The 14,144-nt window shown below is 48.7% G+C and overlaps 1 protein-coding gene across 1 annotated transcript; it reads left to right on the top strand.

Annotated features, from left to right (window-relative positions):
* Positions 1-1,340: 1,340 nt before the first annotated feature.
* On the top strand, positions 1,341-12,996 carry LOC144094458 (neprilysin-1-like). The gene is made up of 3 exons (XM_077628389.1): positions 1,341-1,463; positions 10,421-10,694; positions 10,866-12,996. The coding sequence occupies exons 1-3, from the start codon at positions 1,341-1,343 to the stop codon at positions 12,671-12,673; spliced, it is 2,205 nt and encodes a 734-aa protein (XP_077484515.1). The 3' UTR covers positions 12,674-12,996.
* Positions 12,997-14,144: the final 1,148 nt, after the last annotated feature.

Genomic DNA, 14,144 nt, shown 5'->3' with positions numbered 1-14,144 from the left:
TTTTGCCCAGCGCCCAGGCTGTATGCAGGCAGGTGATGCCAGTTTTTATGCAGGAATTAACAGTCGGCTCCATGTCAGTGCACGTTAAAGATCCCCAGGTGGTCGAAATTATTCCGGAGCCCTCCACTACGGACCTATTTGTTCCTCTCTTCTTTCACTCCCTCCTTTATTCCTTCCCTTACGGCGCGGTTCAGGTGTCCAACGATATATGAGACAGATACTGCGCCATTTCCTTTCCACCAAAAACAAATTATTATTATTATTATTATTATTATTATTATTAACAAGGAGCAGAACACGAAGAAAAAAGGAAATGCTTATAGGAGAGAAGGCGAAGTAGCGTACGTGTCCACCAGGGACTCTCAGAGCAGGAGCTCTACTTCACCACCAAAAGCTGCAAAAGGCGATTCATCGCTAAAGGGTCGACGTTGAAGAAAAAGTAAAATAAATATTGCCGCGACTGGGATTCGAAACTGCGGCGGCGCCAACAATTCAGTTTGGCTGGCCACTGCACGAGGGCACTAAGCTATGGCTGCAGGCGATCACGCCTCGTGTTAAAACTGCAACACACTCTCGCGCTGTGCATTGCGCATCGTCGTCTTCATCAACTTCCACGTGCGGCGTGAACAGATCAGATTAGCTTAACCTCGATCAGAGCTTAACCTGAGTCTAATATCGTCGCCAGATGTGCCTACGACCCAGCAAAACCATGAGCCAATTCTAAAACACATGCTTTTGGGGCGTCTACTCGGTTTAACTACGTTAAAGCAGTACCATCGTTTTCATATCTTCTTTTTCGCGATTTCTATTTTTACACATCAAAATCTTTCCAAATTCCTAGCCCACCTCTCCCCAATCCTAGATCTTTATTAATGTACCGCATGACCTAGGTTAGGGCGAATTTTTCCACTGTTTAGGCCTACAGCAAATACTTAGGCCAATCTCCCACCGCGGTTACGTACCATTCCCTCAGAGGCGACAACATCGCCGAGAAGAAATTTCCTTCTTCGCCAATCCTTATGTGGGTATGTGCCATGTTTTAAGAGGGAGAATTCACCGGTGTTGCGCTCCCACGTGCTTTTCCTTTTTATTAACTTCGTTCAGGTGAATAGCCACCCGATTCTTGGCGGATCCCCCAGTGTGGGTATGTGCCATCTTTTGATAGGCTAACAACAACCACAACAACAACACCTTGGCCTTCGCGACCTGATACTACATATCCACCCTGGCCAATCACCCGTCGTGGGTGTGTGCCATGTCACGAAGGCAACAACACCTTGGCCAATCCCCCCACGTGGGTATGTGCCATATTACTTGAGGAGAAGAAGAAGAAGGAGAAGATGGAGGCGCGTCCGGACTCGCAGAGGAGCAGCGGCCGCCGGCGTCCCGCGTCGGAGAGCAAGACCTCGCTGCAGCTCTACCGCCTTTGCGTGGCCCCCCTGGAAGGCATGAGCAGCACCGCGGTGAGTTCACGCAGCTGTGGCCTCGCCCTTGTGAAAACACGGCACAGACCGTCGTCGGTCGCAGTTTTCCTTCCAGGGGGAATGGGCATTTCGAAACTCGTGTGGGGTACAGCGCCCGAACTCGTACGTCCCGTATAAATGCGCATTTCTCACGCCGAGAATTTGCGGGCTCAGGTGCTGGCGGCGATTTTATACTTGTTATTAAGCAGAGTGCAGTCCAACGTTGTTGAACCAGCCGCGGTGGCTCAGAGGTTAGGGCGCTCGGCTACTGAGCCGGAGTTCCCGGGTTCGAATTCTACCGCGGCGGCCGAGTTTCGATGGAGGCGAAACGCAAAATTATGCCGCCACCGTCAACCTCAACCCTATGACCACGTGATTAGGCTACTTTTCCTTACCTCGCGGCGCGCGGGCGCCTACCGCCTGGAGGTCGGATATTTTTGACCAATTTGGGCCGAAAAAGTTTCTAGACTCTTTGGAGGGCCATTTTTGCTTACCTCAAGGCGGTAGGTGTCCGGTCGCCTTGAGGTATGAAACTGTGAACTGCCAAGTGCTGACGTCACGGCCTCCATTATAAGCCTGACCATAACTAAATATTAACCTAATTAGGCGATACGAGCGTCTAACTTGTTGTACTCATCCAGCCCGTTACGAAAATGCCATTAGTGAGATCATGACGTCGTCGGTTAACTAATTAAAAGCAATCAATTTAAGCCTAACTATAACTAAATATTTACTTCATTAGTTAATATGAGTATCTAACGTGTTCTACTCATCTAGACTATTCCAAATATACAATTCGTTTTATGATGACCTTATTAATTACTGAGTTACAAGCGATTAACCATAGTCACGCGACTATTTAATTGACTCACAAAATTAGTGACCTAACCAATCAATCACCAATTGGGTTGCTATACCGATTTACTATGGGGGCTGGCATCTTGAATTATTCGGACAGAAAATTTCACCCCGAAGGGAGTTGGTAGCAGACCCTAAGAAATCGAGAAACGTGATGAATTAGAGCTGACGCTCTTGAAAAAGCGCCCGTGGGCTGTGCGGTTTCAGCGCAATTTTAGATCCCCAGGTGGCCGAAATTATTCCGGAGCCCACCACTACGGCATCTCTTTCTTCCTTTCTTCTTTCACTCCCTCCTTTATGCTTTTCTTACGGCGCGGTTAGGGGCCCACCGAGATATGAAACAGTTACAGTTATATGAACCGCGGCACATCGCCAGCGGTTCACCGCCGCTAACCCGCGGCTAACATGCAGCGGAAAGTACTGATGGGCCGCTCCGCTCTAGATGCGCGCACCGACAAATTCAAAATTACGAGTAATTTCCAAAATTTGATAGTTCGAACTTGCAAAGAGCACTGTCAAATCTGTAATTCCAAAAGGCACCAAAAAATTGGCAGTTGGCCCACCCAGAAAATTTGACACTTTTCCCCATCCCCAAAATATGGCACTTGGTTCACCTCCAAAATTTAGTTCTTGGCCCCCCACCAAAATATCCAGACGGCCCACTCCAAAAATTTGGCACTTGGTCCTCCCTGTAAATTTGAGTTGGCCCGCCTCAAAAATTGTGACCTAATAGTATTTTCTTCCTTTAGAAAATCCGCCGCGTTGTGAGCGAAAAATAGACCCGGGTAGGGTGTCTAACCGAACCATAGTGGCCACCCTATAGCCAACCTGCAGGGGCACAACATTCTTCTAGGCCTCGTTCAAACCGCCGTGGTCGAAAAACGCCCAGTCACGTGACCTTGGTAATCCTAGCTCACGTGGCGTCTTCACAACCTGCTCACCAGATTGTGAGCAAACTGCCCACCGTGGCAGGTGGAAGTTAAGCTAATGATTGGTCGCTCGGGAACAGCAACCTGAGTCTCACGATCTGCACTGATGCTGGCTCCTGCAGTCGTGGGCGCATCACTTAACTGCTGCCCACTACGCCAGCAGTGGTATATGACCCCCAGCGATCTGTGAATATAAAGTAGCGAATGTCCAATACCGCATATATGGGCATTAATCGATTAACGGTACCGCATATCATACGCTTAAGGCGGAGCTTGTATTCAGTTTTTAGTTGGCACACTCCCAAAACTAGGAGTTGGCCCGCCTTTAAGGGGGCTGCGAAACACTGCTTGAACGGATGCCGGTTGTACTTCAAATGGATTCCTTATGTCACACAGATGCTGACTCAAAAATAATTACTAGAATCAATGCATAGGAACGGGAGTTATTCAATGAAGAAATTTCAAAATACAAGCAAACAAAATGCTGCCCTCAACTCGATTTTCGCGCAGCTTCCCATTCCCATTTCACTCTCCCCATGACGACACTTATTGCGACCAATCAAAACAGCCTATCTGAGCATGTGGCGAAAGTTTGCACTCCATGGTTGCCTGTTCTCTGTAACTCGTTCATGCCAAAGCTGGCAGCGCCGTTTGCATGGTTACAACAACCATGTGAACGCCCAGCTGACCCAGCGATGCTTCATCGTCACGTCGACGGCGCAGAAGGGAAAACTGATCAGTGACGTTCCCTTATGGATCCGAACTCGAGCGCGAGATGCTGCAACGGTGTGACGGCCTGCGCAAGATATCCGACACATTTAGCATAGCGCGTACAGCTACTACTTACTGCCTACCATCGCCCGTCGCTCCTAGCGCGCTGGTTGGACTCTGCGAGCAAGGAGCGCGCGCTGTATGGATGGGTGGATGGAAGGTAGGAACGTCCCCTTTGAAACGGGGCAATGGTAGTTGCCACCATGCTCAGTTTTTTTCCTTTATTTTTGTTTAACTCTGCTGTAAGTTGTTAATAAAATTCGCCATTTTCTCTAAAATACGTCTTCCTACACTTTAAAACTTATGTCACCGCTATGCTTTTGAGCCACCAATCCTCCAATCGCTTTTTGCTATTTTCCACCGCAGATTTATTTACATGACTATTGTTATCTCTGAACCCTAAGGCCTCAGGAAGAGTGACTGTGCCTGCATCGACATCAGGATGGATACCATCACATTTTAGAATGAGGTGTTCTATTATTTCTACAGATTTACCACACACAGCACATGTGTCATCTTCTTCGTTAAATTTCTTTTTGTAGCTGCGCGTTCTAAGACACCCTGACCTAGCTTCAAAAAGGAGGGCACTGCCTCTTGAGTTATCATAAAGCGTTTCCTTCCTGATCTGCCTTTTCCAGCATCGATATAGTTCTAGACTATGCTTCTTTCGAACGAATAAATGGCAGCGGAAAGTAAACGAAGACGTCGAAGAAACACACAGACGAGGACGATGCTGTGTGTGCTGTGTGTTTCTTCGATGTCTTCGTTTACTTTCCGCTGCCATTTATTCGATCATGCACCAACTAGCTCAACAATCCACCTTATATGCTTCTTTTCCATTGAATATATCCAATTTTTACCTGTTGATGGGAGCGTGGCGCCATCTGGCGCCTCCGCCCGGTGATCCTCCACAAGCTGACGATGCGCACTGTCTGCTAAATGCGAAACGAACGCGTCCTTTCTTGTGACCGAAACGAACGCTTATAGAGTGCAATGGCTCGATCGGATCGATTCCGCAAAGCCACTCTCAGATATATAGAGAGTAGCCATAAGTGTTGAGTGCTAGGTCGTAGGATGTTTACAGAGAGGCGCAAAGTCCTTCGATGCAAAAAGTAGCCGGAGCCTCTGGTGGTGTATTTTTGTTTTACTAAATTGCTTCACGTCGCTTTTATCGAAGGCAAACAAGTTGGTTTTGTTAGTGTAGTATAAAACACAAAAACTTGACAAAACGTATCTCTAGTTATTAACACAATTTGCAGTATATTTACTCTTTGTTCAATCATCAAGCTCCCACTAAGTGATGTCATATCCGCTGCTAAAAACCGCCGCTATATGATGACACCATCAGCACCATGAATTTGCTTTTGCGAGCTAATTAAAATATTAAAAACCGCAGTATATGCGGTACGACCGCTGCTAATAGCATCACTATAACTCATTCTATGCAACCAACAGGCAAAACAATGCACTTAAAATGTGTTTCGGGGCCCCTTTAAATTTGACACTTGTCACACCCCCAAAAATACCACAGTTGGTCAACCTCCAGATAACTGGCAATTAAAGGGGCCATGACAGTTTATTTTCACGCATACCCTGCTTATTGCATTTAATTCTCAACTTGTTAAATTAAAATTCCCCCAAGTTTCAGTTGATTCTGTGTGGTAAATATTTTTTAAACGAATTTTTTTTCTGTTTCTTCTGCGAACTGCTTGCTGGTCCGGCAACCTCTGATCGCTGACGTCACAGGGGCATACCCACCCTGCGTCGTCTGCTGCGCGCTGTTGAGGTGCTTGCATGCACACCGTAGAGGGCAGTCGCTCGAAAAGTTTTATTTTTTTAGCTTATCGAAATAAAATGCATTTTCAGTGTTGTATTTTCGGAAGCCGTCAGCTTAGTGTACGCGATCTGTGTGATCCTTAAAAAAGCGGACTTGCTCGTGCAACCCCTTTTCTGATTGTTGAGGAAACAGAAATCGATGGACCCCTGCTTTATTATTTACGCTCATAAACATGTTATTTTTTATGTTATGAGTGTGGTTTCTTTTGAGCAGTCAAGTGCTGCCGTATATGTGAAAAGCGGCACGTGCCGTGCATGCTTCGCCGATGTGCGCCGTGAAAGCCACGGCGTTTTGTAGCTGGCTACTAATTTCTTGTCCGTTATTCGTCGGCTCAATAATTAAACTCAAATTATCACAAGGTGGCACTAGAGTAACCTTGAGACACGAAAGGAGCAGAGAAAAGTGCCGAATGAGACGACTTCCCCGCTGCATGTGTGCATTTGTAAGTCGAACATACATTCCCTTCGGCTCGTAGAACTCTTTTGCAGGAACCAAGCCGCTTGCAAAACTCTACGCGACTCGAATGCTTTCACTGTCCGCACCGATGAATAGTTGCCGCCGTCCAAATGAGTGCTTGAAAATAATATTACATCATTTAGCGTTTACTGTGCGTGCGCATTGTGGCCTAGGAATGCGACGATCACGACAACTGCAGCCCCGCGCTGGGGTTGCTTACATAGCTGTGCGCAAACAGTGCTGCTCATTTGCTTGCCGTAAAACGCAAGGTGGGCTCTCTTTAACTTAAATATTACTTAGTGTTGCTCACAAATTGTAGTTTTACTCATTTACACACTATGATAACACTGCAATAAGCGCCGCTGATGCTATATCGCCTGCTTGGGAAACGCTTCGCGTAGGACCGGCTCTTCCCGCTAATTCTATCTCCTTCCTTTTATGCCCTCAGTATTTGATTTTAAAGCGCTCTAGCTAAAAATACGCTCGGAAATTACTTGAATTAATGAAAACAGCCAGATCTGTTGTCCACAGTCGACGCCGATGGCTGCTGCCGGCTGCCTTCAGCACATGCTGTGCAGACCGGGTCACATATCGGCACCTCCCCTTTATTGTACTCGCGTCCTGCGATGTAGGCAGTCGTCGCTTTGAGGGCACTGTGGCCAAAATACGCTCGACAGCTATTTTCAAGCGCTAAAACTTGCGAATTCGCTCTCCACAATCACCGAAATCGCACACGCGAATCCTGCGTACTCGCTAGGCCATATGGCAGGCCCGCTGATTAGTAAAACAGTGTGAAGATATGAAATGCAGCCGCTCGTTTCGCTTTTTTCGATAAGGATAAGGTATGCAAGCGCAGTTTTTCGGGCCGTCTATTCACCGGGCGTGAAGCTTTCGCTCGGCCGCACAAGCCCAGGCGACGGCGGCGAGCGACGAGCGGCACCGTATTGCGGCGTTTTCTGCCCGTGTCGATAGGTTCTATGCGCAGGCACCAAATGAAAGCACATCTTCGCTGGTGCACGCACAACGCGTATGTCGCCGTGGCTAGCATGATCAGGGCCAATAAGTTTTAAAGGTCTTAAGTTTATAGAATGTCATACCAACTAGTCCCCCACCGCATTCATGCCAGTTCCTACTAAGTTCACTCTTTCCACTACTGCGATATGGGGTCGTTGGTCGTGCTGGCGTCGTCGTCGGTCTAGCTGGACAGACCAGTGCATCAGAGACGGCATTTGCATACCGACCAGCCAACCAACCGCCGTCGCATCGGCCTAGTGTGACCGGACCCTACCTATACCAAAGAATAACTGCGTTACTATTATTAACGCTTTTGCGGCACCAGTCACTCATATATGGGGGACGACTGCTACTTCGATCGCCCGCCGAAGTACAGGGGACAAGAGACCTCGCTGCGCACATTTCAGCAACGAGAGCAGACGACGTTGCGCCATGTATGCCTAGTTGGGGACGTCACGATAGCATTCAATATGGCGGTCGCCGTCGGTGGGAGGAGTCTCCCGGTCTTTAATTTCGATCGCATTTTTTTTAATATACAGCGCTTCCAGGGCAGCAAAATTTCGGAAACTGAATCATAAGCTCTTGCATTAGTTACTGAAGCACAAAACTGCAATAGGAAGAATGACCATGACATGGCCCCTTTAACCTACCTCCGAAATTTGGCAGCTGGCCCACCCCAAAATATGGCACTTGGCCCACCCGTCACAATTTGGAAGATGGCCCACCTGACATTGGTTAGGTTGGCATAGTTGGTGGGTTTGCAGTTCTGGCCCGAAAATTTGGCGTGATGTGATAAGGGCGGGAAAAGATCTGCTTTCAAGCGGTCCTTGGCGGGAAACGATGGTATATGTGCGGCGGTGGGGTGCCGAGCGTCCGACGGCCAGGAGCTCAGGGACATGGAGGTCGCATGTCGGTATCTCTTTGTAGTGGTTCCATGTGTTTGTATCCAAATAAAATTGTGATGGCGAAAGGCACAAAATTTGATCGCATGAAAAACCATCGGAATTGCAACGTAGACGGCAAAACCGACAGCCTAAATGCTGTCACATTTCCTTCGTTAAGGAACCGTTAAGAAGGCCCTTAATTTATTTGTGGCTCAGCTCGATCCAAGTGACAGGCCCATTCACTTTCATTCATTCATTCCCCTTTTCTCGCTTCTGCAACAGCGCGGTTGAGGTGTCCACCGAACGCTTGATGTTGGCAGCCACAACTAAAACTAAGCCGGGAACTTCGTCTCAAAAGCTATAGCGCTCTACAAAATCTCGGGAACGCCTATGTTCATCGTAAGGGTATGTCGCTGTAGTGTTGAAGCACGCTGGTAAAGCTAGGAAATTGTTTCAAGCGATGCGCATATTTATGCGTGCTATCGACGCATTAAAGGGTCCCTACCGTCGCTTGGGGGACCCCCGGCGCACCCCTTCGCAGATATCGACACGCTTGTTACCATCACATGCTGCTTTATTCCACATCATTGCCCATGTTAATTGTTGGCGCTAATTAGTTAAGCGCTCCTGTCATGTCAATTCATCTACTGTGCGGTATGAGCTGTTCGTACAAGGCCTCCACTTATCCCTTAAAACAAACATTCTTCATTTGTGTACAGACAGCGTCTCCAGCCCCGACCTAAAAGAGAGCGGTTGGATTCCGCTTGACCACCTTTTTTTTCCTTTTTGGCGAAACTTCTTTTATACATTATTACCCTCTCGACCAACCAGGATTTTCCAGACACGGCGACGCCGACTCCGTGTTTTGCACCGAACAGGCCTTTTAACGCTATCGCGTCAATGCGGTGATACTTCCAAAGAAAGCACTTTCCGATACTAGCCCCCAGGAAGTGAAAAGACCGCAGAGACCCCAGGCGCTACGAGCTTTAGAAACAAACCAAAGTGTATTCACCTGTCAGAGTAGAAATAAGTAAAAGGACAAGTAAGAAACACTTAGGTGTTCGTCATCCCGTGGGAGAAAATTGGTGCCGGTGCTATCTGAATCAGAGGCCTGCTGAACCGTTGTTTTATTACGTAATTCGCGAAGGTAGCCAAACTGCCTCGTAGCGGTCTCTCTTCCTTCTCCCCACCTATAAATCAGACTCCATGGGCCAAATTTGCAGCCGTCTTAGGCTTTCTAAGTGTGGGTCATGTTCTAAACGCGCCCCATACATGCTGCCACTCGCGTGGACGCCTACCCCTGCGCACAAGCGACGACGATAGGACTGGAAATGCCTAAACAGCAGCTGATTGTGCACAGTGGCCGCTCGCACGCACTTAATTTCTGACATTGAGCTGGATATTTGCGCGTGAGCGGCGAAAACTTCATTACTTTTTTTTTAAATAGTGTATACAGCTCTCCCTTGTGCTCCCCTCTATACTTCTTCTAGCTATCCTGGCGCTTCTCCTTTCACCTCCGCCGGCTGCAGCTCGGGTTATTAAGATATTAGGTAGCAATTGCCGCGGCCAGCAAGAGTCTTTTCCTTCACTTTTTTCTTTTTTAAATAAACCACTACCACCATCACAGCAGTACGCATAGGTTTTCTTTTGATACTCGCGCGTGCTACGCAGATGCCATTCGATATTTGGCTTCCTTTAGAGTGTATTGCAGTTATTCGGCATGTATTGGGTTCTTATGAATAGCACATATTCGTTTAGCTAGTGGTGTGATTAGTACGCTCCAGGGGAACAGTTCAAAGCGATGTTTTTGTAACTGCCGATGATTTGTCTTTCGCTCTCTGCATAGAGAGGTGCAAGCCTTACGAGTGAGATGTGCCTTGGGACACTCAGTGTGCGCTTTTTGCCTAGCGCGAGAAAATGTGTACCCCCGCCCTGAGCACTGCAGCCTGCAAGGCGTGTGAGTGACACGTCAACTCCTGAGCCTGAGCCCTTTGGAAAGCCAGTCAACATGACCGCGGAAAGTTCAGTCAAGCCGATTGCTTGATGAAGTGGAGAACTGGGGTGCAGTTCCGTGGGCAGGGCGGACGCGACTTTTCTTCGAGGCTTGGATTTGGATTATAAAACGCATATTGCATTTAAAAAGGGGGGCTAAGCGTGACATGGCAGCTCTAGACGTCGAACATATCTATCCTTTCTCCCGGCCCGCAGACTCCCGCCCTGGGCTCATCAAGCGCCCGAGCTCGCGCTCGCATAAGGCGCTGGAAGTTGGCTCGCCCGCTCCTCGTGGCCGCAGCCACTATCGGGATCCTCTTGGTACCGCTTGCATGGCTGCTGTCTCCTCGCCACTATCGTCGAAGCGAGCAGGCGCCCTGTTGGTCCTCATCCTGCCGAAGCTACGTGCAGGAGCTCAGAGCCGCCATGGACATTGACGTCAACCCCTGCGAAGACTTCTACGCCTTCGTCTGTTCCCGTTGGACACCCGGTACGCCCTTCCTTTCTGTATGCTCTCCGGGGGGATTATGATTGTTGATGGCATCAGCCACTGCTTAATGCATCAGGCTGCATAGTGGCTTTCGTTTACTCACTGGGGACTTGCTGCATACATCTTGCAACGCATCTCATTTCTTTGCGCGGTTCACCCTTCTCCACGCAGTGGCTGGAGGCCGTACCAGACTCGAAGACGCCCAGCTTCTCTTTCAACAGACTGTCATTAAGCGCGCCAAGCTTGTCAGAGCACCGAGTAATAACCAAAGTGCGTTTGAGAAAGCAGCCACATTCTACCAGAGCTGCCTAGCAAATAACGACGGCATCGACTACCTAAGGGCATTCCTGGAGAAAGTCCAGCTTCCTTGGCCATCTGTTCATCCAGACATTGACCCTCTCGAAGTTATCTTCGATCTCTCGTTCAACTACCAGTTTCCTCTCTTCTTTTTCGTGTACGCGTTGGCCTCCGAAAGCCAGCTCCGGCTTGTCTTTCTTAGCTCGTTTTTGGGCGTCAACATAGACACCTTGCTCGCAGAGCATCGCTCACGAGCTGACAACGCCCGCCACATTTGCGAGCTTCGTGAAGCTTTGAGCAAAGGTGTGCCCCGTAAAGGTAGTGGCCACACGCAGAACCATTCAGCTTGGTGTTCGCACCTAGCTCAACTTCAATCCAGCATCTTCAGTCATCTCGAAAAGTACCGCCAACGAAACTGGATGTCGTACAGCAGCGTCAGTGAGTTGGCTGAAGCCGTAATGCCCAGTGCGCATAAGGACCGATGGCTTCGTATCATGGCCAAAAGCTCTCGGCGGAATACGGGCATCCGAATCAGCACTCCAGTCGATGTCGACAACCCTGACTACCTGCGGGCCTTTTTTGCTATCCTGGCCAACACCTCCAGGGAACAGATGCTGCTCGTCGTCGGCCTGAGCCTCGTTGAGGCTGCCGGGCGCTTCGCCGATGCACATCTCGCGACCCGAATTTACGGGGAGTCAACGGCGAGGGGACGCCACGCCATCTTCTGCTTCCACCTCACGGACGCCGCCATGCCGCAGGCTCTGAGCTTTCCGCACCCGCTGAATCTCCACACACCGCCCCGCCTCGGCAAGGTCACAGAGGTTGCCAAAGTCGTGCGTGAAGCAGCAATCAATCATCTACGCCGTTCGACTTGGCTCGGTCCCGCGTCCAAAAAAATCCTTACAACTAAGATTGCCAATGCGCGAATAGTCTTTCGCGGGCTCGGGCGAGCGGCAGCTAACGCTGCGGCAGTAATTCCACCTATGACGGCGAACTTTTTTGAAAACATCGAGCTGTTGCCACGTAGCCACTGGACTCGGCAAAACCATCTCTTCGCGCAAGGCGTCGATGGAGACGAGTGGACCGACCTCTGGCACCAAGCAAATGCTTCGTACGCTCCGCATAACATAATTATTCCCGACGTCTACTTGCTGAGCAACGTATTTCCTGACGGTGCGTACGAAAGCATCAGCTACTCGTCGGTCGGCTCACTCATTGCGAGACAAATCGCGGCGGCTTACGACCTCAAAGGCAGGACATTTTCCGGAGGCTCATCACCTCAACGCTGGATGACTGCAGGGGAGACAGCCCGCCAAGAGAGTACCATAAACTGCCTCGTCCAAGCCTTCCAGACTCAACACAACACGACCAACGTGACCTTGACAGAAGACATGTCTGCCCTCTACGTGACTGTGGCGAGCCTACCGCCACTATTCAACGCACTGAAACATAGCGGTGGATATCCGGACTGGAGCACCGGCTTTGGACGTTACAGTGCCGAAGAACTGTTTTTCTTATCTTTGTGTTATCAGAGCTGTGCCGGCTTCGCAGCCACGGAATCCGTCTTCAGCGCAGCCGCCTGGTGTAACTTCCCGCTGAGCGTTTTCAAGCCATTCGCGGACAGCTTCCACTGTCCGGAGGGAAGCGCAATGATTTCACTCAGCGAGTGCGGAGAGCTCTGAGAAGCTCCACGTATACATAGTGTTCGCACATTTGTTTTTCTTGCGTAGCCTTGCGAAAATGTGACCTCATTTTAATATTCGTATGATAGTATGCGAAAGACAGTAGTCAACTAAAATAATATTTATGCAACTCCGCCGTTTTCTATGTCTTTTCCACCAGTTCATATCGCTGCTATAAATGCTCAAATTTTGCGCTTGCAAAAAATGACCAATTCTTCTTTCTCATTGATCGTGACGTTTTGTGCAGTGAATTATGTCGCGTTTATCGTGCTTAGCCTAAAACTGGCGTTTACCAGTCTCGACCTTTGACAAATAAAAGCTCCCTGGGTACGTTTTGACTTGTGTATTCGATTATGCAAGGTGTCGCACTAAGTATGGTACTATAGGTTTATGGAACACATAGCTATATAGAGCAAGAAGTATGAAGTAATATTACTCCCTATGCGGGAAAACTCGCGGTAATCTTTGCGGTCGAGTAGAGCGCCGTGAAAAGATTTTTTTTTCCGAATTATATACACTGACGTTGCATCTGCTGGGGATATATGTATAGCTTCAATTTAAAGCTGTTGGGAACTACAGACGCCGACTGCCAAACTTTGACAGCAATTCGCTCGCAGGAATTTTTTTAGCCTGCAAATCTTGCCGAATCGCACCAAGGAGTATTACTTTTGCTAACAATTAAACTGACGGACTCATTTTGTAGCATTTCGAGCCTTCAGCGTGGCGGCGCCGTGGCGGTAGCGGCGCCGCCACCCTGTCGCTGCGCGGCGCCGTGGCTGATCACGTGGTTCGTCACGTGCTTGGTCACGTGACCAAGTTCCACTCTGACAGCGGTAGCTATCGCGTCACTCCAGGGTTAACCAAAGCTAAACCACCGCCAATTTTTTCAGCCAGTGGAGATATGTAAAAAGTCTCAGTTATTTAGGTGGAATGTAGGCAGCTAAACACCATATGGTACAATTTTCGAGAAACTAGCATAATTCTGAATGCTCATCAAGATCCTAGAGGCGCCTGAAATTGCAGCAGCAGCAAGTACGTAGACCTCTTCTGCTACTGCGGTTTGTGAGACCATGCAGGCTCTGATGTCACACTTGAATTTTCTTGCGCACTGATCGGAGCGTTTATCTGTCTTTTTTTCCTGCACATCGAATAAATCTATGCTCAAAACAGCTATTGTAATTCTGTTGTTCTGTTGTATGTGGAGACCGAAATATTCGAAGCTACATCGTTGACACTTCATTACAGTGGGGATGGGTGGGACACTCTTTTTTTCTTCTCAGTTCAATTGATTTGTACTTCGCAGACACTAATTATGGCCCACAGTGTTTGAAATATCGTATCCACTTTAACTAATATAGAACAAATTTCACGTTAGCGTTACGCTACAAGGAGTTCGTCGTAATTTGGGCTTAGCCGCATTGTATCGCGCCTCCGAGCCGCCTCCTCCTGTTCATTTTAATTTTTAATGCCC

This window comes from Amblyomma americanum, chromosome 6, assembly GCF_052857255.1.
Source record: "Amblyomma americanum isolate KBUSLIRL-KWMA chromosome 6, ASM5285725v1, whole genome shotgun sequence".
Lineage (NCBI taxonomy): Eukaryota > Metazoa > Arthropoda > Arachnida > Ixodida > Ixodidae > Amblyomma > Amblyomma americanum.
Note: the sequence above shows the minus strand (reverse complement) of the source record. Positions and strands in the feature narration are given on the sequence as shown.

Coding starts and splice junctions, on each gene's coding strand:
- LOC144094458 (XM_077628389.1), top strand. CDS start 1,341: ATGGAGGCGCGTCCGGACTCGCAGAGGAGCAGCGGCCGCCGGCGTCCC. Junction 1,464..10,420: donor AAGGCATGAGCAGCACCGCG/GTGAGTTCACGC, acceptor CCCGGCCCGCAG/ACTCCCGCCCTGGGCTCATC. Junction 10,695..10,865: donor CTGTTCCCGTTGGACACCCG/GTACGCCCTTCC, acceptor TTCTCCACGCAG/TGGCTGGAGGCCGTACCAGA.